Genomic DNA, 26,055 nt, shown 5'->3' with positions numbered 1-26,055 from the left:
GTAACAGCTTCTACAAAAGGCATGTCTGATTAGGCTAGAACTAACCAAAAAGGGACATTACCGAGGTTTTCAAAATTGTTAGGAAATAAGAGAGTTAAGTCACTAAATTATGCTACTGGCTACCAAAACTAGCCAGAGGTTTGGTGTTTGGTTTTTTTTTTTGAACAGCAGACACAAAATGTATCAACAAACACCTTTGCCAAAGGATGCTACCAATGAATAAAATCTACATGGACTTAATGGAAGACAACAAATATTTGAGAGATTCATTGAGGGTTGCCATGCAAACAAGCCAGATTATGCTCAGGAAATCATCATTTAGAGGCTGTATTAGGGTATTAGGGAGCAATATTATTAGGGAGCAGTATTAGGGAAAAGGGAGCAATACATGCTTGCCCTGTTATTATTAACCCTTAGGTATCTTCTCATAGATGGATGAAGACTACTGCTGAGTTTTTGTTTGCTTATTTTTCCTGGCATGTTATCTCTCTGCAAGTGCAGATGATGCAAGTTCAAGTTCCTCAGGTAACTGCTTAAAACTACAGTTAACTAGCATGAGATAGATGAAGAATAGATAGGTCAGACTTTCCACATATGCATTTTTATGAGTATTTGCTGCATTTCTATGCAGTTTTACCAGCTGTGTTAATTTTGTGAATGAAAAAGAGCCAAATCCAACAAACTGATCACTTTATAAGTGTTTTCAAAGCTTCACAAAGGTATTTCAAGTGACTAATCTTTTTATGTGAGAATTCTGAATTGCAAGACAGGAAGTTTACTTCCCCAGTGGAATTTCTTCACACAGCTGTATGCACTGGTGCACAGCAATGTATATTGTAGCAATGATTTTAAACATCCATAAATTGACCATGGTGAGATCACTATACTGTCTGGCATCCATAATTAGTTTGTTTCAAAAAAATAAGAATAATTTACACTTACATTATATGTTTGTAAAGATGGGTCAAAGTGCCAAAAAGTATTTAACAGAAAAACTTTCATCATCTTTAATGCTGTCCAAGATTTTATGTCATAGCTTTTATTTTCATAGGACAGTATGTGTAAACTCTGGCTTTCCACAGTCAGTTTAACACAATCTTTTCCATCTCAATGGCTTGGAAGAAAGAATGCCCTGTCTTATAAAAACAAATGAAAACAGTTTTTTACCTGCTGTTGCCTTGTACTTCTGATACAAGCTGTATAGCATGACCTTGCTATAAAGTGCAAAGATGACTGCAATCACATATATACACATAAACATATATAAATAAAGAAAAACTTAAGCACATGATCCATCTTACCTAACTTTAACCATTTAAAATTTAGGCCTTTACTCTAGCTAACTGTCTCTGCTTCTTTCACAGTGCATGCAAAAATAAGATAAATGTAGGGAGTGGCTTAATCCATTGTAAAATAAGTGCCTGAAGTGAAATGAATCACACTCTGCAGGTGCCGATTTCTCCATTGACTAGAGAACAGACAGACAGCTAATATTAGATTCTCAAATTTAAAGTAGCTAAGTGTTTTCCTGTTTCACCTATCCAAGTTTCCTATGATGCTTCAATTGCCAACACGTACATAGTGATTTTTTTTTTTTTCTTCTATTTACTCAATGTTTCACCTATCCAAGTTTCCTATGATGCTTCCATTGCCAACACGTACATAGTGATTCAAAAGGTCATATTTGGTAATTTTGTTAAAGATCCCTTAGTCCTAACGCTATTTAGTGCTTATGCAGCTGTTTCAAGTACGCTTCTACAGCTCACTGTGTCAACTACATAATATATTATTACCTAATGTATTACTGTATAATAAGAGCTTTTCCACCAGCTTCTCTTATCAGCTGGTGTGTAGTTTTTGACTGAGCTGAGATATCTTCAGCATAACACGCTATTTTGACCCGATTTGATCCTTAAGAGACAACAAAAGATTAAGAAATAACCAGCCACTGGACATTTCTCTTTGCTTTCTTAGAATTCTCTATAGCCATATCTAGTTCCTAGATGTTTTCCCTCATTAAAAAATGTTGAATCAATTGATGAGAAGGGATTTTCTTTCCACGCTGCTGACATACAGCTGCTATTGTCTATTCTAACAGTGATCTAACATGAGCTATTTCCAAGTGACAAGGGAAACATAATGCCCTGAGTTTCTCAGCATTTTGGCATCAATACTACATTAACACATTCTTTAATTCATACACTGGCCCATTCTTGGTTTTGGTTGTTAGGTTTTTTTAATATACATTTTTATTTTATTTTTAAATTTTAACTTTAATGTCTTTTTCCATCAGCCTCTGAAAGTCTGGTTTGAGGTTCTATACAAAGTTTTGGCCACAGTATTAAGGCTTGACTATGAAATAAAGTTTAGACCATCATGACTAGTTATTTTCATATAAAATACAAAAAAGTCCTACCTGAGTGATGCTTTTGCACTCCTGGGAGTTTCTTTTAATATTTCCTTTACATTGCACTACCCCTGCAGTGAGATGATCTGAAGACACCTCTAGACGCTTTATTCTTAAACAGATATTACAAAATCTGGATATGATGGAATAGGAAATCCTTGTCTAAGCAAGGCAGACTGAGGTGGTTTCCCCCCCCACCCCCTACACTTTGTTTTAGCTACAATTTCATTATCATAAGAGGCAAATTTTTTTTAGATTTAGTACTGCAGACTGTTCAGTATTTGGAAGAAATGGAATTTGCAGAGAAGAAATAGAATAGCCAAACATTTTAAAGGAAACTGCCTCAAATTCCAGATGCCACAGAGAATCAGCTGGCTACTGTTTACATTGCTACTTTTTTATATAAATGGATTACTGATAAGTTGTTCTTTCCTTACATTAGTGAAACAGAGAGAAGTTTTAAAAAAAAATCTAATTTATTCAGGCTCATGCATGTTATTTACAAGCTGGCTTAAGCATACTACATGAGATGTTGCTTGGATTTTTGTACAGATAGCTGATGTGAGATATTTCAACACTTCAAAAAGTATTTTATATCCTCTTAAAATGTTATTGGGGAGGAGATGAAAATGTCTGTACTGATACTGTAAAAGTACTTTGTTTAGCCATTTGATCATTGTAACCTACTTGAAACTTACTTCACAGTAGAAAACGTGTATTCAGGTAATTCCATAGGATCCTATGCAACTGTAATTGTTATCCAAAAGTTGTAACAATTTTCAGTTTGTTCTGCTACCCACAAACATTCCTTCATGCTGCTGATTTTGAGTTAACATTATTTAGCTACAAAAATCTCAGTTGAATTAAGGTGAATTTCTGTGACATTTGCTGTAAACCAAATGCTAGCAAGCACAGTGAAAAAGCATAGGAAAAAATGTGCTCTCATTTACTCTTTCTTTACCTGCAGGCTGCCTTTCTTCAACAAACCAGGTCAGTCTCTAAAAGCATATTTGCTTTAGAAAAACCATCCACTGCTAACAGTGACAGTCAACAGTAGATACCATTAAGGGTGAAGTCTAGTTAGAACTTCTTTGGAAACTTAAAGGAATTCTAAACTCAACTTATTAATTATGAAATGAGGTATTTACTCTACAGAACTAAAGTCCTCAAGCATGAAAGAATTTGCTATAGCTAAGGTTTGAGAAGTATGTTTTGCTTAAAAGACAACACTAAATTCTTTAACATGTATATGCTTCCTTGCAAACTGATATGTCAGTAGCTGGTATAGACACCAAGAGCACAGCCAGTAATCCAAGCCTAAACTCCTTTCAGTCACAAGAGTTGTATCCCAAATCCCCTCAAGAAGAACAGTTCTCAAAACTGGCATTCTACTAACATTTCTGCAACATGGCTGGATATCAAATCTTGTCTCCATCTATAACTGAAATAGTTTCAGTTGCTTAACATTATCCCACCCACTGAATGACATGTGCCATTCCTATGGGGAAGCAACACTGAATGTTTTTTCTGTGTTGGTTGCTTTCAGTTTCTTAAACAAGCTTCTTGCCTTGAGTCCTGCCAAACCCACACACCACTTGGCTTACAATGTACACACACAGCTGGCAGACAAGGTGATTTCTAGCCACTATTCACAGCATGACAGTGGTAGCTTCAAAGTGTCATACTATGGTCAAGAAACTTACTGTGCAGCCAGCTGACAAAATTCAAATTCTACCCTTTCAAAAAAAAAAAAAAAAAAAAGAGAGAGAGAGAGAAAGAGAGAGAGAGAGAAAGAAATGAGAAAGACCAATAGGCAAATTAAAATTTCCCTCAGAAGTGAAGGCAGGAGGGATGATACAATCTGAATATAAGACAATACTGTGTTAAAAATGAAATGCATGTGAAAATGCTTCTCAGAAAGGGGAAGGCTTTGCCTTGACTTGACTCAGTGTGAAAGACTAAGAGTGACTGGGCCAAGAATATATGTCAACCCACTATTCATGCCACTCCTTTGTTCTCAAACTGAATCTAGATGTGGCTTTGAAAAGAAAAGTTTAAGACTTGAGGAAATAAAGACAATACGAAGCCAGAGTATGTATTCCTCTCATGAATTCCTGATTACAGTGGATGGACTGAATGGTTAAAGGGCATAGCTGAAACCACAGACATGTAACTTCACAAGTGACTTCAATACTATAGCCAAGCAAGTATCTGGTCCTTTTGTCATTTGTTATGAGAAGAATGTCAATAAGGTGCAAGGACAACGTGCTTGGATAGTTTGCAAGTGCAAAGGGACGGGGAGGGGGAAGTGTAGCGATTAGCAAAACCCAGAATTGAATGTTAGATATGACAATAAGATATTCCATATCATATTACATCATGTTCAGTATATTAACCAGAGCTGACCAAAAAGGGGAGGGATTCTCTCACGAATTACTCCGCCTCGCTTTTCTGGGATTGCAGGTTCGGGGTTCCTTTTTGCTCCTCTGGGGTTGCTATCAGCAGGTGGTGACCAATCGTACTCTGCATCACTCATTTTTTTATATATATAAATAATCATTATTATCATTAGTATTTTAGTTTTATTTTACTCTAATTATTAAATTGTTCTTATCTCAACTTATGAGTCCCCTTACCTTTGCCCCTCCAATTCTATCCCCTTTTCCCTGTGGGGAGGGGGGGTGTGAGCGGCTATGTCTTGTTTGGCTGCCAGCCAAGTTAAACTATTTTGCCTTCAATAAGCTGCAGTCTGAGAAATGAGCATATGAAAAGAAACAATCTTCTCTCCACTAATGAGTTCCACTGCACTTCATGGGACAATAAGGGGAAAAATACCTCCAAATTTTGGTGAGGGGGGAGAGAAATGTTACAATGTGTGATACAAAACAAGCAAAAACCCCCCACACCACAAAGGAACTACTGACAAATGCTGGGTTCTCTCACTAGCCTTTTGCTGGCCTGTTATTGCTGTCACTCCATCACAAAGAGATCCTATAACATCCATGCACCCTTGTGGAGGACACACTGGTCTGAGAGCTGGAAATCAGGATTTGCTCATTGTTTGGCTCCTAGACACCTTCTGACTTGGGCAAGACATTTCAGCAGTACTGCAGATTCCATCATTTAGTAACCCATAGGTCAGAAAAGTGCTTTGAGAGGTATGAATATTGCAGCAAAGTCACTTATTTTTACTTCAAACTAATACTTCTGAAACAAATTACACAAAAAAATTGTGTGATAACTGTCATTGGCTACATCACAGAAAAAGTACTTCTCTATTAGAAAATGAAGATATTTATTAGCAGAGAGCTTACAATCCTCAAATCTCAAGCTCCTTTTTGCTTTTCTGTGCAATTTTCAAAACCCACGTAGAATACAATTTCTGAAAACTAGGAAAAGAAAAAAAAAAAACAAAACTTAAGAGCAAAACCATGAGAACTTTGTACTACAGCCTTTTTGCTTTTCTGTGCAATTTTCAAAACCCATGTAGCATACAATTTCTGAAAACCAGGAAAAGAAAAAAAAAAAAACTTAAGAGCAAAACCATGAGGACTTTGTACTACAGCTTGTAACTAACAACGGATGCTCTGAATTTATACAAGTATTCCTGTTGCACTGAATAGCAGGGCAACATTTGGCTCGAAAGACATGGTTGATCCTCATAGGGAGTTGACCATTGCAAACTCTGAAATATGTTTTCAAAATTTACCAAAGTGTTATCACCATATGGTAGTTCATGCCACCTGAAATTTGAAACATTAACTTGAGGCTCAAAGAAATAGAAACTTTTTCCAGGATAAAAGAAAAATATAGCAATTACTGAAACACAGCTGAAATTCTGAACTGGACACTAATGTTCACTCTGAGACAACTGAAAATGCTATCCACGTATAATGCTAATCTTTTAGCATTTTAGCCAGACTACATGATAAGGAAGGAAAAAAGTCCCATCAACTCAACTCTTCATTATTTCATTATCACAATTTATGCAGTTTTTTTTAAGTAACTATAAACTAACTTACCATACTCCAAGGATTACTGCAAGCTCTTCTGCACACAAATCAGGTATCTGGTACTGATCAGCATCTGCTAGTTTTATCTCATTAAGCAATGTATCATCATTTAAATCATAATTCTGTTGGAGGAGAAAAAATACTTTTGAATAGATAGAAACAGTTGCAAAGAAACTTATGCCTTCAAAATATGAAAAAATATAGACTTGTTTGAAAAAGGATAATACAAACATTAGAAAATGACACAATGGAAAGTAATTTACCATTATTATTATTATAGAATAACTAATGGACTAAAATAGTAGAATTAATTATCATTCAAACCACTTTTGCTACAAAAATACTGGTTGTCATGAAGGATGAACAGCATTCAGAGCAACTTTACGATACATCAAGCATCTGTCCTAAACTCAGACAGAGATACAGGGATGTCAGTAGTTTTTGGTAGATGGAGAATAGCATTAAGTCAAATTTTAGCTAAAAGAACTTTAAGACACACTCAAGGCTGACAAATCTGAGACCAGACTTGGCAAAAGAAACACTAGGACTCACTATTAAAGTTAACACTGAAACACACATGAATAAGTTGTATTTTGATACTACATCATCAATAAAGACACACTAGAAAAAGGGGAAAAAAGAAAACCTTTAATTGGAAATTCAATGCACACATGGAGAGCCTACTTAGTCAAGCCTGGTCTAATACCTGTGACAGAACACTCACACATGATGTCAACAAAATGTCTGAACTTGAAATACCTCAGGTTTTCCTCAAAACAGCACATGGTTCTATTAATATTATTTTCTAGAGTTTCTAACACAAAAAAATGCAGAAATAAAAGGTTCCAATTTTAAAATTTTTCTTTTTTCCAGAAGTAGACTGTGGGAATAGAAAGCCTCACTTTCCTTAATAGGCAGCCTGAGTAGCTTATGACAGAATTATGATACAATTGCTCAGACTTCCACAAAATTCAACTTCCTCCCTGTAGCCAAAACCTCTCAAGTCCTTTCTAGCATCACATTTTTACTTTTCAGAAAAGTAGATATGCTTACTTATTCTAGCATTATTTTCAATAAACATTCAGTAAGTTTTAGTAGGAAAGCATGGATAACACAAGCATGACTATTTTTAAAGGTTCTAAAATACCCAATTTTCTTCCTCAAACTCTGCTAAACTTAAAAGGATATATGAATATAGTACTTTATTAACAAGGATAATAGATCTAATCCCAGGGTATACCTACATCCTAAAACAGTGTTGCCATTTTTATAGAAACCATGTTGTCATTTTATTCTGAACTGAAGTTCTTATCAGATATAGACTACAAAGGCAAATTCTTCAGAAAGTTGCAATTAACTGGAAAAAAGTCATACAATATCCCAGTTAGGGGCTCTGTGGGAACAATGTATCCTATCATTTAGTTCTAGAAAAGCTGTACTTGAAGTCTGTAACTAAGTCTGACACTTGCCAAGCGGCCACCCCCGAGCTCTCACTATCCTTAAATGGGTTGCTATACGTAGTTCTATCCAAAGCACAAGTTGTGACATATATGGTCTTTTCATCAAACCAAATACAACACTAAGGACACACTAACAGACAAACAAAAAAAATCTAAAATACTCTCCTAAGATTTTTCTGCATTCAGTTTAGAAATAGAGAAGTACTGTCAATTTTTTTTGCTTAAGATCCCTGCTTAACCTGGAAGTCTATCAAGGCATAACTTTTTTTAGAAAGGCTTTCCAATCTGAAGAATAAATCTTGGACCATAATGCCTCTGGCTTCTTTAGTAAATTCTATAACTTTAAATCCCGACCAAAACTTCTCCTCATGAAGGAAAAATGCCATCCCAAAACAACACAGTGGTTGTTGAGTAATTTATAATTGAAGTCATCATGTACACCCTTAAGATGAGTAGGGCTAAGTCACATAATTCATGCCAGTAGGAATACCGAGACCAACTTCCTATCTTCACACTGTTACTAAATGTGTTTTTCGGTCCTCAGGAATCTGTGCAATTCTGCAATGCCTTGCAGGCTGTTTTGAAAATCTGTGTCTCACTTGTTTTCCTAACGGCATCGTTCTTAGTCATTCATACATAAACTGTAGAAGATCATATTTGCAAACATGCTTTTAGTTGAGTAGCCACATCTGTATTGCAGACAGTCATATGTTGTTTAATCCCATGTCCTTTAACATTAGGCAAACAACTGCCCCACGTATTTTCCAAAAACTGTGAGAAACCACAAGTAAGTTTTTCCTAGGCACCACACACTTTTTCCTTACAGACACCCATGGAAAGCTTCAGAACATTTTCACTTTAAGAAATTAAAGCAATTCTCAAATACATACCATTGTTAATTTTTCTAGAGGTGTTGGAGCTGGACTTAGTTCACTGTGAGGAAGAAGGAATTCATCCGTTCTTTGGACTTTCAGAATAAGCTGTGCAACATATTTTTCCTGAAATCGTGTTCTCTTCCCCAAAGCACCTACAGAAAATTAATACAAGTTTATACTAATGAACTCTAAAAACTAGTAATTTCATCATATACTAGAAATTTGCTCACAAAAGCGAAATAAAGAGAAACACATTGAGAATTAACCTATGAAGTTTATCTCTGCTTGATCTCTTTGCAGTGAACCACATGCACTCTCACAGCTAGCTATGACATACAAAGAAATATATATTACAAATATACAAACACAGCTAGACAGGTCTTGCAAACCAACTTTTAGTTAAATTCCCCATAACCCACCATATTGTCTCTTGAAAACTCATTGTTATCAAGTTTCATCAATTCCCTACTTATAAACCACAAACAATTGTTCAATTTATCTGGTAAAAGTGAATGACAACATTGAGACATTTAGGTAAATTAAAATCCTGTAATATCTTACAGGTCATAATTTTAAATATTTAAAATCTTCATTTGAAGACCTAGGTCTGTGAAGAAGGATCACAGACATGATGTTACCATAATACTGCATATAAGATACCATAAAAGTAACATGGGAAGAGTGAAACAGCAAGCAAGTGAAGGTTGTCTACTGAATTAATCAATATTCAAAATGCACAATGTGAAATTCCTCTTAGTGTTGTTTCTTCAGTTCTTTATCAGACCCTCAAGCAACTTTTACCAGTTTTTAGGGTGTCAATTGACATTTATACCAAACTGAAAAGAAAAACACGTCTGTTCTTCCTCTGTTGGCAAGCAGCAATCAGAGAAATTATAGAACAATTTCAGGGAGGTAACTTAAAGTAACAGAATCCTGACCAGAGCCAAAATGAAGCTAAAAATTACCCTACAACATCTGGAAGTTTGCTTGTTTATTATTACTATGATACAATGCTCAGATACAGTGAGCTGAGAAAGTCAAATAACAGAAATGGAGGACTGAATGCTGATCCACCATTGCTTTTGTGGAAACAATTAAGATTAAGTACAGTCCTTAATTTCATTATCATTTTGAAAATTTTGCAGGACATAAAATCTCCGAGGTAAAGATGACCGACTGCTCATGTGACAAAGGCCTGAGGATAAGGCCACTGTTAGTAAGAATCATCTACTACTGAAATAGCACTGAAATAGCAGCACCCCCTTTTCTTCCTTGAGGTGGAAAAAGAGCAGTGGAGAAGTCAGAAACCAAACTGATTCCTCCTTTTCTACCAATTACTCCTTTTAATGGGAAAGTCTTGTGTTAAGAGTCTATGAAGAAATTAAAAAGGTTCTGAAAATATCACCTTAAAATCACAAGGTACACTGCAGAGGAGAGACACACAGAGAGAAATACCAGGTAATGATTCATACTAATTTTACACAGCAGCACTCAATTCTCAACTTTAATAATGCTTGAAAGTCATTATGTGTAATTCACTTCCTATTATGTCTTACTGCTTAAAGAGCCTAATAAAATACTTGCAAAGTTATGCTGGTTACCAATAAATTTACTTGCTACCACTCAGAAACTGAGATTTGTTTATGTTGAGATGCACATACACTCCATTCTTTTTAAGCAAAGAATTCCTCACTATTACAGAAACAAAACAATCATTTTTATTTGGAAAATATGTATCACGTGAGTTTTAGCTGGGGGAGAAGGGGGGTGGAAATTTGTTTACTTTATGCCACTATATGTCCTGACAAAAGAGAGGGAATCCACAGAGAGACTTTACTGTCTGTTCCATTCAGAACATTAAGCATTCACAGGGATGCATTACTGGGCATGAAAACAATAAGCAGACAATATGCAGATTTCAAGAGTCCAGCATTATTAATCCTCCAGATCTGTTGATCTTAAATTTATTTTGGACTACCACCCTTCATTTTAGTAAATTTACATGCAAGAAGGACCACAGTCTTCTCTTTAACTGGAAATTGTTCTGTGTAGTTATCGATGGTTAATGGATTAATGGGACTTTAAAAAGTACACAAGCCAAAACAAGTATGATATATTCATACATTTCTAAAATACTTTGGAAAATATAGGTTCTAAATTCTTTCTTTAAGAACAGCATACATTTCCATGCTGTAATAAAATGTTCAACTAGCAAGGATTACAACCATTAAAGAATAAAAACCTCTTAAAATCTTTTCCTAAAATGGAAATTCCTTCCAAAAGCCTTAAAAATGACTTTGCTAGAGGTTGAATTTTTACACTAAAGCAAAGTCTTTTTTTATGATGTAACATTCCTTCCATTTAACCCAAACATGCATGTCAAATGAATTTGTCTAGAATGCCAATAGTTCCCACATGTTCACTTCAGTTCATTTGCCTTCAGGTTAAGACATCCTTCATAATTATTCTAATAGATTTATGGAGATAAACCACAGAACTTCTAGGAGTTTCACAACATTTTTCCAAGATATTGTATCACCACCATCTCTCTCTGGGACTAGCATAACCTTTTGGTGAAGTAACAAAAAATTCAAATAATTCCACTGCATCCAAACTCTTTTTTTCTCCCCTCCAAACAAGAGGTTTTTTCCTAGGTTAGATTTAAGGAAATTATTAATCCAAAACCTAAGGATCTCCTTTAAAGGGAAAAAAAAAAATCCAACATGTAGCTGTAAGTTGAGGAATATCAGTGAATACCCACCTGCCACCTTGATTTTACTTGTTCTTAGTTAATTAATTTTTTATAGCTTAAGTATCATCACAGGCACTGATGTTTTTAATAAAAAATAAGAAATGACACCAACTAGTTTCAGGAGTCCTGTAACAGAGACAACTGGACATAGAATTTGCTATGAAACATGAGAAGGAAGGATCATAATACCACAACTGCTCAGAAACCCATATTGGGGATGGTATTGTAACAAGATGGCATATTTCTCTTCCCTTTTCCAGGCAATGCTAATTCTCAGAAGACAAATAAGTCCTTCTTGACAAAAGTCAAATTTTTCCAAAATACAGTTCTTTTTCACTTGGATATGTAAAAAAACCCAACAAGCTATAGGTTGCTTTGCTCTAACCAGCCACCCTCCTAGACTGTACAAGTAAAACTTACCTGTGAGATTAATCTGCAGTTTTGTTATGTCTTTAGCCATACTGAAACACTGTTTAGCTTTTTTATACTCATAGTAATATAAAAATGTATAGGCACACTCAAGATGGAACTGAACTGCTAAGTGCCAGCTTTCACCACCTGCGAACAATGTTTCTGCTTCTGTCACTGCAAAGTAAGAAAAAGAAAAGCTGTCAGGATGCAGTCCAGGAGACTGATATTTTTAAAATACATTTAAAATACCAGGACAAAGTCTGTTATGCTTAAAGGAGACCTATTGTTCTTTACACCTCCACATATTTAAAAATTCACAGTCAGTGTATGAGAGATATGCACAATTTAAAGCGTTTTTCAAGTTTTATATCTAAGGATTACTATCAGAACAAACAAAAACTTAATCTTTGCTTATATTTTACAGCAAAGTTGAATTGGGATGTATTACTTTTGCAGGAAATAAACAACTCTAATTGTCTTAGACCTGCTAAAGAACACTGAGGTAATACGCTCCCCTTCAGTAGCAGGCTTCAAATGAGAAAGTTTCACCAGCAGACTGCATATTGAATGGGGACTTAGCACTCTTTAGGGGTATTTTTTTTGTTTGTGATTTTTTTGCTTGTGTGGGGATTTTTTAAATTTTTTTTTCATAATTACTGATTTGCTGAGTGATGAAGATCATGTTCTCCAACTGAACAGGAGAAAATATCTTTGTAAGTAAACCTGAAATCTTTAGGAAAGAAGACTTATTTTTTTCATTCAGCACAGAATTTAAATATATAAGAAATACAGATGCTTCTATCATAATACGGTAAATGACAAAAGAATATACTTGCATAGTAAAATACAGAACATTAAGTTGAAAAAAATTCATGTGACATTCTTAAATTGAAGTGGGTTTTTTGCTTTGGGCTTTATTTCTTTATTTTGCCAGAAAATATTTATATAATAGAGCTATTTAAAATCTCACAGCATCACTGTACCTGAAAAGACTGGTACATAAGATTAAGATAGATATTGTTACTTAATGGCTGCTTAATTTTTCAAACGTGCTTTATTAAGATTAGTAAAAGTCTTACTATATTAAAAACTAATATTGTCAAGGAATTTTTAAACATTTTTCTCTAACCTTTTAATTTAGAGATTGGAAGTCAACTCTAGCTTGTACAGATTTTATTGTTTAAACCTCTAAGGCTTTTTTTTCGGGGGTACTTGTTAATCCTCAAAATCTTTCAATTAATATAGAAAGCTGCTAAGTCTAAACATATTTTTACACAGCTTTTTTTAATTCAGTAAATAAGAACTTGCAGTAAATAAAAATTCAGTAAATAAGAATCCTGCCTAGTAACTTAATTTTTTTCAAAGTCTGAATTTAGATAATTTGTTTAATGGAAGCAAATTGATAATTTAAAAATACTACTCCAATGGTTTTCAATTAAAGTAGGATAGAGAATGCAGTAGGTTACAATTTAACCCTTAAAAAAACCCCTCAAGAGACTGAAACTATTTAGAAACAAAGCCTGTGCAATTTAATCCCCACTTTTAACACAAAGTCTATTTCAAACACATTACTTCAAAACTGAGAAAGTTAGCTAAACGTTAACCTCACATTTAAGTAATGTATACTCTTCATTAAGAAACAATCTGAGATTTTAATGCTTTTGTCCATATTTACCATTAAACACATACTATTTTTAAATAAGAGAATAATGCCTACAGGACCATAAAACATCTACCTTTTTAACAAAAGCTTTGTTTCTTGTAAAAAGAGTGGGAAAAAAAAAATTCAGTGAATGATTTGGGACATTTGCTACGTTAACCTGCTTTTCACACTCTATACATATACAGTGTCACTCAGATGGTTTCCCAAAGGACAAAAATCCTACTTACAAGAGGAAGAAATAAAATGGGGTTTTCTATGAGGTATTATTAAAAGCACTCAAAAATGTACTGATGGTTTTATACAAATGCAAACAGATTTGCACTGACTCTTTAGCACAGTTTGAGCCACTAAATCCTGAAGTGCTGTTGTCAGTGCAACAAAGCCTACAAGAACCTGAATGTGCAGGTGACCTATGTGGAAACCACACAAAAATGCAACCTTCCAGTTGAATGATTTTTATTCAATTTCAAAGAAAAACAAAACAGGTTATAGTCTATAATCATACATAACTTCTTGATTTTCCATAGCTGACAAGATTCAATGATCTGAACATAAAATTGCTTGTGCTAAAACCACATATACTGCTATAACAAACTAAAGTGATACATTGAGAAGTGGTCTTACCACTCCTTATCATTTACTTACAGTGCTAATCCCAAAACTTGATAAATTTAGGCATTTGAGACTTCAAGGACCTTTGTAGAAAGCTTCACATCATTACTACTATTGAAGTATCTGTGCAGAAGCACTGATGTCCCAAACTTGAGACATCCTTCTGGCATCTCAAACCATGTTTAGCACATGGCCAAAGACATGGGAAACTGCACTGAGCCCTGTTGGTTCTGCACAACAGCTGCTTCAGAAGAGCAGAGAATCACTGCAGCTGCCTTCTACTCAGGTGATGTTGACCTTACACTTGAGAACAATGTATTTTAAATAGAAAAGATAATTTCTCCTGAATTTGAAGGTCTTTTTCTCTACCAATTAAGACAAAGTTTTCTAGTCAAGTTGATACAGATGAGCAAGTGGCTTTTTCAAGCCCTAATCAAAGACTATTTAAAAGGTTTATTAAGTATTTATTTTATAGAATATGAAGGTACTTGTTTGAAATACAAGATAGCTTTAATTAAAAAGTAAGGAAACTGTTAAGAGACAGCAGGCAGCAAAAACTGTCTGGAAAAACTCACTCCAGACTCAAGCATACTTTACAACATCTTCTTTGAAATTCATATCCAGGAGTCTCAAAACAGGTCACTGAGAACAGACATCTTAGTACTTAGTATCTGTGCATATGCAGCAGCGTCCTCAACACAGATCAGGGCTGCACAAACTACTGTATCTTTACACAGTATCATCTAGTCAATTTTAATTAATTTTATGAATACTTCTCATTCAGTTTTGTTCCAAGTTTTTAAGTATTTCCAAGAAGAAAAAATAACAGTCACATAACTGTGCTACAAATTTCTCTATTACAGACTTTATCTACTTAACAGAAGCCAAAAGTGTTCTCATGTGCTCTGCATTCTCCAAAGTTAACATAATAACAAGAATTGCAGTACTCAAATAGAACTGCAAAACTGCTAGCATTTAAGTATCTTTGACATTGGGCATCTAGGGAACACATACTCAGAACAACAAAAAAAAATTGCCTAGAAATCAGCAGAAGACTATTTCGTTTCTAAGCTTTTTAAAAAAAAAAAAAATTTACAAACATATCTCCTTAACCTTCCTTATCTGACAGAAGCACACCAACACCCATTACTTCATAATATAAAATACATAGACTTTTTTTTAAAGTAAATATTTAGAAAATATTCTAGAAGTACTGTAAAACCTAACACACAAATATATTCAAGCCTTACTACATTGAAACTAAGCAACAACAATTTTTTCCTCAAAAAGTTTATTCTTAATCAAACTAAACAAAATAATCCTCTGGAACAGTTAACCACCTCAATGCAACTCTGTTTTTAAAATGGCTATGAGAAGTAGGTGCGAGATTAGATTTTGCAACATATCTTGGAAATCCCATTTTAAGGAATTTTTATTTTTAATACAAGCATTTAAACGGGTTAAACTTGTAAGACTAACCCACTACACTGACAACACCCACTTTTTGAAGTAAAAATCAATTTGCTATAATTTATTTTGGAAGTTAAAAATGCAATGTAGATTTCATTCTTTGCACACGTTAAAGTCCAACCTCCATCCCTAGTACTTAGCCTATAAATTACCATGTCAACAAATTTATCATGATATGCTTAAATTACACCTATCAACTACTTTCTAATATGTGCATTAAATCAGCAACACTTCCAACTTTCCAAGAACTAGAAATTTTGAAGTTACAGATTAAAGAATAAGTAGAATTTAATCTTAAAATTCCCCTACCTCTGCAAGACAACTCTAGGAGTTAGTTCAAAATTCTCTAACAAAGTATTAAAAAAGGAACCCAAACCAAAAATCATAGTTTACATCAATTGCAACAAAAACCTTCTACTCCAGTCCTTTTAGCATCCAGTAAGAGCATTAAGTCAGTTGCTTCTTCACTGCAGAGGACCCAATAAAATCCTCTGCTCAATTTCATTACTATACCAACATCTTTGTTACCTGTTTGGAAGTTCTCCAAGTACCAAAACCCACTTCCTATTTTACATATAATTTGCATGGCCTAAACCTACATATGGTTCAGATCAAAAAAGCTCCATTAAGATGTGGTAGGAGAGGGGAGACTTGAAACTTTTGTCATTTAAGATAACCTTCTTTGTCAAAATAAAACATATAGGACAACTCATCTCTAAATACAATAGAAAGTTTCTTAAATCTAATTGGTTGGAAGTTTCAGGTTTGTTAAATTAAATGAAGAATCTTAGGTAATTAACTGGTGAGAGGCAAATGCACATAAAAGCCTGCCTCCTTTTTCCAGCTTTATCACTTGCTACAGCAACTGATATTAACAGTCTACATAAGAGTTTATTCCTCTTAGAAAAAAACCCAAGTGATATAATTACATTTGACATTTTAACTTTTGACATTATGCTTTTGTAAACATCAATATATATATATTACATAGTTTAGTTTTAATGTTGTCCATTTGCTCTACATATAATATAGAGGTAACAAGTCTCAAAACTTAGGTGAGGATGGAGAAAAAAAGGAAAAAAGTAATTTATCTCCCCCATGAAGATACAGAAGAAAAAAGACATTCCCTTTTCAAACCTAAATGAGCTCAGTTAAATAAGGAATGAAAACTCTACAGAATGACTTCAGGTAAGCTTGTGATAAGCTAACAGTGCTAAGCACAGGGGAAGAAAACATCTGTCTGCAATCACATACTCCCATTTTCATCTTAGAGGCCAGAAAATAGCATGTGCCGTACAAGTCCATGTCGATTTAAATCAATTCCGTTCCCTCTATAATCTCTGTAGTTACATAAGCATCTGATAAGCATCATGTTGCAAGAGTAGTGTCTACAAAATCCCTTCCCCTATGATATCTTACAATTGATGCCGTAGGCCAGTAAGTCCAGTAATTAGAAACATACCTTGTTTTATAGAGGTCTGGGCAAGAGTAAATAGCTCAGGTGATCTCTCCTCTAACAACTGCTGGTGAATACTCACACATCTTAGAGTCCACCAAGATAATGTCTGAAAGAAAATATGGATATTTCAAGTTAATAACAAGAATAGATCCCTTTTAAAATGAAAAAGGATAAATGGCTTTAAAATGCAGGTTCTGTAATCTATTCAATCCAGATTTCTAAAAATTATAAACCATCCAAAATAGCTATTTTATATAAAAAGTAAGCACTAACCTAGCATAAAGATGAACATATTCAAGCAGCTCTACAGTGTTCTAAGTTTGATGGGCTTTTCCTCTTAATTTCTCTAGCTGCTCTTTGAAACCTGCAAGTCTTTAGGACTACAATCTGTTAAGAAACTCTGTGAACAGAAGATAGAAGAAATACTTGTGTGTGCTTATTTTGGAACAGCCACTTGCTACTTTTATTTCATACCTCCTAATTCTTGCAACAGAAAAAGACAAAAAAAAAAAAGCTTTTTCCTCCTTATCTTCTTGTGTCATATTCACAATTTTAATAGACAGCCATGATCTCAATCTTCAGTAATCTTTCCAGCCTGAAGAGTCCTGGATTATTTAGTTACTTTTTGTATAGAAGCCATTCAGTATTTCTGATCACCCAGTGTTGCCCTTCTATGCATTTTTTCCCATTCTGTTTAACCTTTTTTTATGTCTTCAGGTGGCAGTAGAAAGGCAACCAAGAGAGGTGGAAGAGGACGAGAACTGCTCATGAGAACACTTTACAATCACAAATGAAAGTATTAATATTTGTATGTGGGATTTCAGAAGGGCAAATGCCTTATTGAACTAAGTAATCATTTTATAGCTGAGCAAGCTAACAAAACAGCAAATACCTGATTTTAGAAAGTTGTGTACATGCAATTAAGTTCCCCAGCACATCTTATCTCTCTCTAGCTGCATCTCTCTACTAGGTGGAAATGCATGGAAAAGCTAACTGATAATATAATATTGCATTCTCAAAATTATACTTAGATTATCATCTGTGAACACAGGGCATACCTCTACACAGGCTCTAATGATTATTAGTTATGCTGCCACTGTTAGCACAGCAATTATTTTCTATGAAACAGAGGTTTGATCACTTCTGAGAGGCACCTACCTTTTGAATATTTTATACAGGTATGGTTAGATCAGACCGAATTAAAGGCTGCACAGTATTCAAGCATAAACATCTAAACCAATCACATGTAATTGACTGTAATGTCCCTAGAAAGGAACTATCAAAAAGAATAATTGCATCTATCTCAAAAAGCAATGAAAGATGACTTCGGATATCAAGCTGAACAGAGTGACAGTACACAAACAATGGACTTTGTGAAAAAGGTCAAATCCCAACATTTCATTATTTACTTAGAAACCTAAAGGCAATCTAAAGAAGTTTAAAATTACTTCAGGTTAGCTTTATATAATGAAGTATTCATTTTCCCACACAACTGAGTATCCAGCTTAATGATACAATTTCCTGCGGCATGACGCTTGCCACTCAGGAATGTTAGAATCAGAGAGAACATATTTAAAAAGTTTCAGGTAAGCCAGCGAACTCTGTACAATATTCCATCAGCAACGTGAGACTTGGGAGCCAAGTTAAGAATTTTTGGATTATTTTTATGCATTTAATCTTTCACATATAAAAAGCATTTTTTAATAAAACAGGACTTTATTAATGCTTTAGATAATACATTTTGTGTATTTTACTCTGTTTTAAATTTATTCGCACTAAATCTTAAAGAAGCAAAAGGATTAAGAGAATTCCTTTGAATCAAGCTGAAATGAGAAAGAATGGCCAGCTTTAATTGCTACATTCATCTGTTGATTAAAGTTTTTATCAGTTGTTGCCTTTGAACTATTATCTAAACTTGATGTAGCCACAAGTAATTGAACCTCCACTGTGTAGAAGGTGGCCCCCCATTATGTCAGTCTAAGGGGAGGCAGCAAGGGAATTCTCTACACCAGGTAGATTTTCTGCCTCCCTGACTGACCCAATTGCTGAAATTCAACTGCACTCATCTGTGAATAACAGGGAAAACGATGGAAGAGCTTGGCTTCCAGAAATGCAGTTCAGCCAACATCTCCCACACAGTTTAATTCATCACTCATACAAAGACCCAGCTGGGAATGGATGTTGTCAGCCAAGCATAAAGAGGGACCATGTGGCATTTTGATCTCCAGCCAAATTCTGTTCAACTGGAATGCAATAAAGAGAAGCTGCTGCTGTTAAAAGTCCCCCAGTTGCAGAGTGTCCTGCTACCAACCAGCCTGCTGCTAAACTATAAAGGAGGTAGAAAAGACAAAAACCCTCTCAAGATGTTCATCGTATCTTCTTAATGTCCAAGGCACAACAGAGAATTAAGGTAGCCTCCACATGTTATAACAGTTATAATGATTCAACTAGGTACGATGAAAAGAATGAGAGAACCAATTGACGAGTAGCTGGCAGTCATAAATATTAGTCATATATTTCTTACCTGAAGAGATGCAAGTTTGTCTCTTGAATTCACAAGGATGATCCTGGCTATAAGCAGCAAAATAGGGTGAGAAGTCAAAGTATAGACTGATTCACCATCTAGAACCAGCATTTTCAGAATAGCTGCATGCAGCTTTTTCGGCTGAAAGAGTGAAAAAAATGGCAAGTTTCAGGAAACATAAGTAAGTTTATACACAAATTATGTAATATAGAACTACAAAAAAAATAACTATTACTGTACTTAAAGAAAAAGTCTGCTCAAAACAGAACAAAAAAACTCACTGTTTCTTGGAGTCTCAACCTTTTCCCAAGCCATGGTGAATTCTACCTTGTTTCTTGCTGTCCTAATATACCATACCAACATGATCTGAAAGGCACCAATTGCCTCCCACCTGAAATGTGTATTTCCAGTCAAGACTACCCCCAAACACATTCCAGTAATATGATCCTTCCTGTGATCTATGGAGAAAAGCTTCTGGTAAACCCATGCCATTCAATTTGTAATCACAGAGATAAAATAATTTGTTAATTAAATTAATTCTACAGCACCCAAATACACTAGATATTCCTCCAGTGATGTCAGAATGTGCTATCTTCTTTCCCTGGAGGAAGCTCCTTGTTGGAGTGGCATCAGGGCAGCAACATTAGAGCCATTTTTCCATCTATCCAATAAATAAAAACCTCTCCCTGCTTTGGATGCTTTCCTGTATAACGTTCCCTATAGCAATTCTTTTACTTAAAGGGCTTGAGGTAGCTCTCCAGGGAACCTCTCTCTCTGTGGTGACTGTGATCTAACAGTCACGTATTCTTCCCTCCCTTTTAATGCAATGAAAGCATTCAAGCAGTTTATCTTCAGGCTCAGGGAGGTGTCAGTTCATCAGTTTATTCCTGGTTCTCATAAAGCTGGTTTCCTTTGCAAACTAAAAAAAAATAGGGTTTTTGTTTTCAGTTGGTATGAAAGGGGCAAGAAAAGAGAATGGAAGGGAAAGAAGAAAAGGTTAAATGACAGCTTGCATTGAGAAAGGTTCTTATTCAGTTTACACAACCAGGATAGAAATTATTTGAATCACATTTCAGCTTTTTAAACTAAATGAATAATGTAATTCCTAAGTTATCTGAAACTCTTTTCAATACCTTTACTAACAGGTTACTTTGAAGACAGAAGTTGTTAAGCCACATTATTCTCCTGGTTCATTTTTGTAATAACAGGAATCTTTAGGGGTTTTTTTCTGATTTGCTTCGGTTTGTTATTTATCTTGCATTAACACTGAAAATACTTTTACTTTACAGACAATGAGTCAGGACTTTATTTACTCAAAGTGGAATCCTTGCATGACATCACTGCAGTCATTTCAATCCCACCGTGGAAAACAAAGTTTACAATAGTCTGACAAACCACTTGAGAATAAAGGGAAGAAACTGCCAAGTAGAAGTATATCAGATCCCTCCCACCTCTAGTTATTCAGAAACAGCCTTACCAACATTTCTACTCCAATTTTCAGAGGGAAAGTCACCATTTAGTACTTCTAGTGATTCATTTTTAAAATCCTCACACATACATTTATTATAATTTTCAGTTTAACAAACTTTTTCCCCCATCTGCTCCTCTTTGATTCTTTCTATAATCGAAGTAGATTGTACTTAAAATACTCAGTGGGAAAGCAAAGAAACTCTAAGCTTTGTTATAGAACCATTTTCTAAAACAGCCTTGCTATACTGTAGCAATCTACGCTTGTTTAAGCACTGTAGCAACCAATCAATCTCAAATTCACATTTCAAGTCCTTTCAGTGGAGAAATCAGTCTGGCTAATGTAACATTACAAGGAATGTAATGAGGGAGAGAGAAGGGAGAGATGATGACATGTTGTAGCCTTGACAATAAGCCAACGAACGAGTCTCAGATCCAAAGAACTGCTATCTTCTATTTTAACAAATCCATGTTCTTTTCCATGAAGCAAATCCCATACAGGAAAGCAGACATGCTTTTCTTTTAGCTGAGAAAGCCTAAACCAACATTAATTTTTCTAGCCTCTGCTCTAAGACTGTACCATCAGTGGAGAATTCTAACAACAGAATTTACTGTCCTAAGTTAGTCTTTTAAGATGAGAAGATAGCTACAGATAAGAGGCAGACATTTAAGCTTTTACAGCTTCAAGTGATGAAAAATTAGGAATCAAGTCCACAAAAATCCTAAGAGTGGATTGGCTAAGAGTAAAGAGAAATTTTGAGCTTGTCTTCTTGTGTTTAAACATTTAAATATTCAAAGTGGCAAACTTAACTCATATAGCTCAAAAATTTCACTTATGTCAAAATGGCCACAACCCAAGACTTGCTAACACAATGTTCCTGACGTAGTAAACCTGAGCTAGATTGTTGAGTCTTTCCATTCTTCACCAGACTTGACATCAAAACATGCAATCATTTTATTTGGGAATAATTTTCTTAAAGCACAGAAACATACACTTGATAATTACTCTATGAGCATATGCTGAGAAATCTCTGAGGTAACCATCTCTGGACTAAATACAGACAAATGAAGCTCAATTCACTCTATATACATATTTTTTTAATCTCTGAAACACAGCTGGTTATGTATTCAACTGCCAAACAGTGACTTAATGGCAACTGTTAAGTAACTACTACCAAAGCCCTAAATCAACTGCAAGCTGGACAGTACTCTTGGCTATTTCAGTTTTCACAGTTTTTGAAAAGTATTTTACAGCACAACTGTTACCACCTAAGTAATAATAATAATGAGAAGAAAAGCTTCTGCCATTCACATTCAATAGGTCTGAGAATAGAGAGTATGAGAATTTTAGTTTAGGGTCTTCATGGTCTTTTCTTACTAATGATAGTGACTAGAAGCAAAATAAGCCTTTGGTATACTTTTACTTTTGTATCAGGAACTGCTCTGAACTGTCCTTCCTAACATTTTGTCAGCTCTTTCTCAGTCTTTGATATCCTTTCCCTAAATCTAAAAAAGGTAAGTACAGACACACTTAGGTAGAAAAAGCCAGACTTAAAGCTTGGGAAGACTTGATTAAAAAAATGGAAGGGGCAGGGAAAAAACCCTATCAAATAAAGAATCTGCCTGTATGTGGCCACTAAGCCTCATATACTGGGCTTCTCGGATTTTAAACAGTTCAAAGACCGCTGCACAACAGTTTGTCATTTGGTAAAGCTAAGGTGATATATCTTCCAGAATAATGGAGGATGTACTGAGATTACCAGCCAAAGATTTAGTCCTTTGGAAAAGGATTCACCCTTTACTCTCGACTTCAGTGGATGGAAAAATGGGTTTTGTTTGTAACTGCTTCTCTCTTCAACTTTCTGTAAAGGAGATAAGATTCCAGTGGAGGTTGTCTCCAGTTTCATGACTCAAATCAGCAACAGGTAACCCATGCAGAGCTGAGTTCCAGACTGAAAATAAAAAAAGGTGAGCTAGTGTAAGCAAGTCTTGCCTGAGAGTGCTGCATGTAGAAGTATTTAGTTATGAATGCTCTTGTTCATATTCCCTATGAGGGTGACTTTGCTCCATCTTTAATGGAGTATTTTCCAAGTGGCTGGATTAAGAATCTCCCTTCTTTTCTATATTCATAGCAAGGGAATGTAGGCCAAGCCTGCAGGCTGCTTCAGCAGATTATCTCTGCTTACAAGACTCTGCCTCCTCATTTAGCCTTTATCATTCATACTTATATTCCCCATAAGAGGGAGAAATTTGCAAAATCTTCAAAGCCTGTATCTTGCTGGTCACTGGTATTCAAACAGCACATCAGTGAGCTTAAAATTCAACTCCTTCTTTCTAGCCAGTTTATGCTAATGGAAGCCAAGCATCTGGGTCTGGAAAAAGGAATTCCCAACAAACTGAATCAACAAAGCTAGGGAATCATAATAGATTTGAGATAGTAGTACTACATAGTACATTGGTGTGTTTCATATGAATTATGAACATGGCTATTGAGATCAATAGAAATGTAGTAGTATTTCAGTCTCTTCCAGCAAAAGGATCAAATAATGCATAAAAGAAGCAGTAATACAAGTAAAAGGGAAAAGATTATTCAAATGCATTCCAAAACTCATTATTTGGAATCGACCTGGAAGTTACAAAAGGAGGAGCTGTTGATATACGCATTTGGAGGATTCCTACCAGTTATTTACATGTATTATCAATTAACACATTGGGATCTTCTTCCAGACAGAGCTTTTCACTATTACTAAATATATCCTACTTGTGAATATGAAATCAGACAACAAACAACTAAAGCAGCTTGTTCACAACAACTTTCTTACAGTCTTCAGTGGTCTTAATCAGTCCTATTACACAGTTTTGTCCAGTTCATCTACTGAAAATACTAAACTCAATTGTATAAGCTAATACACAAACTCTGAAACTTCAGGCAGAATAAACATGCTCCAACTTCAACAGTTCTGTACCTATCATTCCCTTACATGCAAAGAGATGGTGACAGTTAGCTTCAAGACACAAGGAGCCCATTACTATATCCCAGTTATTATATGCACTTAGCTCATTAAAAATGTTTTAGTATAATCTCAGTAAGTTCAAAGCCAGAACTTCTAGTCCATTTTAACTGAAATACAGTACTTCTAAATCTTCCTTTAACACAATCCACTTATTAAAAAACTTAAGGCAGTATCAGTCAGACTATTAACTCAAAGTTATTTTACAAAAACTGAAAGGCACCTAATGACTAAAATGCTAGCTGGTTTTCTGTTTGGAAATTACTGAACTACTTTTATCTGTGGACTCAAAAATGAAAAGCACAAGCCAGTTCTGCAGGACATAAAAGAAATCCTAATGCAGTACATGAATGTAAATGTAATTTACAGAGAAGACTGGAATCAATTTGGGGGATGGGAAATAATGTACACACACTCATGAATATTGCTCATGGAAGACATCCAAGACACCCCTACCAGCAACTCATCTAGAGGAGGTGATTATATTTGTTCTTCACTGAAATTAATTATAGTCTTATGCAGTCTTAATGCATTAATAAGAAATTAATGATGCGTTCAGAAGTTATCTGGGAGCAGAAGTAAAACTATGCCACTGCCTCAGAAGTGAAACTTTCAAAGGGTAGAAATGGCAGCAGCTATGTAGCCTGAAAACAAAGTTAAGACTAATCCAATAAAGTGTTCTGAAAATAAGAGTAACAGTTAGTGATATTACTTCGAGTAACATTGAGACATTTTTTAACCTTGACACAGGAAAAGATAATTTTAGTCTGAAAACCTGAAAAATTGAAGGTCTATTTAAAAAGGGATTGTATCAGTCTCGATGACAGAATATGGAAGATTACAACAGATGGAGAAAGTTAGAGCTGTATTTTTAACTCACTTATTCTGAACATCTGTCTATGCAAGAAAGGAAAGCTGGATTAATGGAAGCACAAAAATGTCAGTTTATTGAGCTGTTAACTTTTACAGAGTGTTTATATACTAAGAATCCTTGGAAAGAAAAGTAAGTACATAAAGATAATTGAAAACGTACAAAAGCTTTTGAATTAAGACGATTAATAAAGAAGAGAAAAGGATATTATATTTCAGCACATAAATGTTTAAGGCTTTTAGAAAAAAACCAAAATGCTAATGTTTCTGAAGAAATATAGATAGTAATAATACACATATTTTGCATAAATAGTTAAACCTTGCAGCAATATCAAAGTCTGTTGTAGTACTCATTAGAAATCAAGTATGCTCAATTCAGTTTTCCTTTATAATCTCTTGCCAATTTAATTTCCAGAATACCACCTTGGCATAAGCAAACATCTTTCAATGCATTATATACACAGCCACAGCAGAAACATAACAGAAACTAAACAGGAGACATGTATTCCTTTATTCAACAGGCAATTAGTATTTCATTCTTCTATTAAGACAGACAATAAATGGGATGGTTAATAGAAATGATGAACATTGTGTTTTACAGGTCTGTGAACTGTGTCAATAACAGCAATTCTATGACTGTAACCTTGGGCTGCAACCTCTGTGTTAGACTGCAGCCTGTGCACATACACTGACATAGAATACTACAGTTCTTCAGTAAACAGAACCCTCAAAGATTATAATATTTTAATACTATAATCTTAACGGTTATAAACAATTTAAGGAGAGTGGAAGAAAGTAGTTTGTATTTCTTATTTTTTTGATTCTATGTAAAAGCAAATTGAACTAATTTTTCCGTCAGAAATAGCATACTTTAAAATTTCTGCTAACTCATTTCACACCCTAGAAGGTTTAGTACACTTGGCTTCCACTGACTTATTTAGTCACCCGAAGATGAGATTTGAATTTCTAGTGTCAATAATTGAGCAAAAAAATTAACCTACATATGGACTATGTCAACTCTGAAATATAAACCAAACTGATAAACATCTATTTAAAAAAAA

General features: G+C 34.8%; 1 protein-coding gene across 1 annotated transcript in view; it reads right to left on the bottom strand.

The window, feature by feature from the left end:
* The window catches only part of LOC104527855 (tetratricopeptide repeat protein 27-like), a gene marked incomplete at both ends in the record, with an annotated part of 53,655 nt that extends 33,868 nt beyond the window's left edge, over positions 1–19,787 (bottom strand). Inside the window, 5 exons of the mRNA XM_010171675.1 lie at positions 6,430–6,542; positions 8,771–8,907; positions 11,928–12,092; positions 17,126–17,228; positions 19,647–19,787. Coding sequence (XP_010169977.1) covers positions 6,430–6,542; positions 8,771–8,907; positions 11,928–12,092; positions 17,126–17,228; positions 19,647–19,787 — 659 coding nt within the window. The remainder of the gene's footprint in view (positions 1–6,429; positions 6,543–8,770; positions 8,908–11,927; positions 12,093–17,125; positions 17,229–19,646) is intronic.
* Positions 19,788–26,055: the final 6,268 nt, after the last annotated feature.

Source organism: Antrostomus carolinensis, unplaced genomic scaffold, assembly GCF_000700745.2.
Source record: "Antrostomus carolinensis isolate BGI_N321 unplaced genomic scaffold, ASM70074v2 scaffold13547, whole genome shotgun sequence".
Taxonomy (NCBI): domain Eukaryota; kingdom Metazoa; phylum Chordata; class Aves; order Caprimulgiformes; family Caprimulgidae; genus Antrostomus; species Antrostomus carolinensis.
Note: the sequence above shows the minus strand (reverse complement) of the source record. Positions and strands in the feature narration are given on the sequence as shown.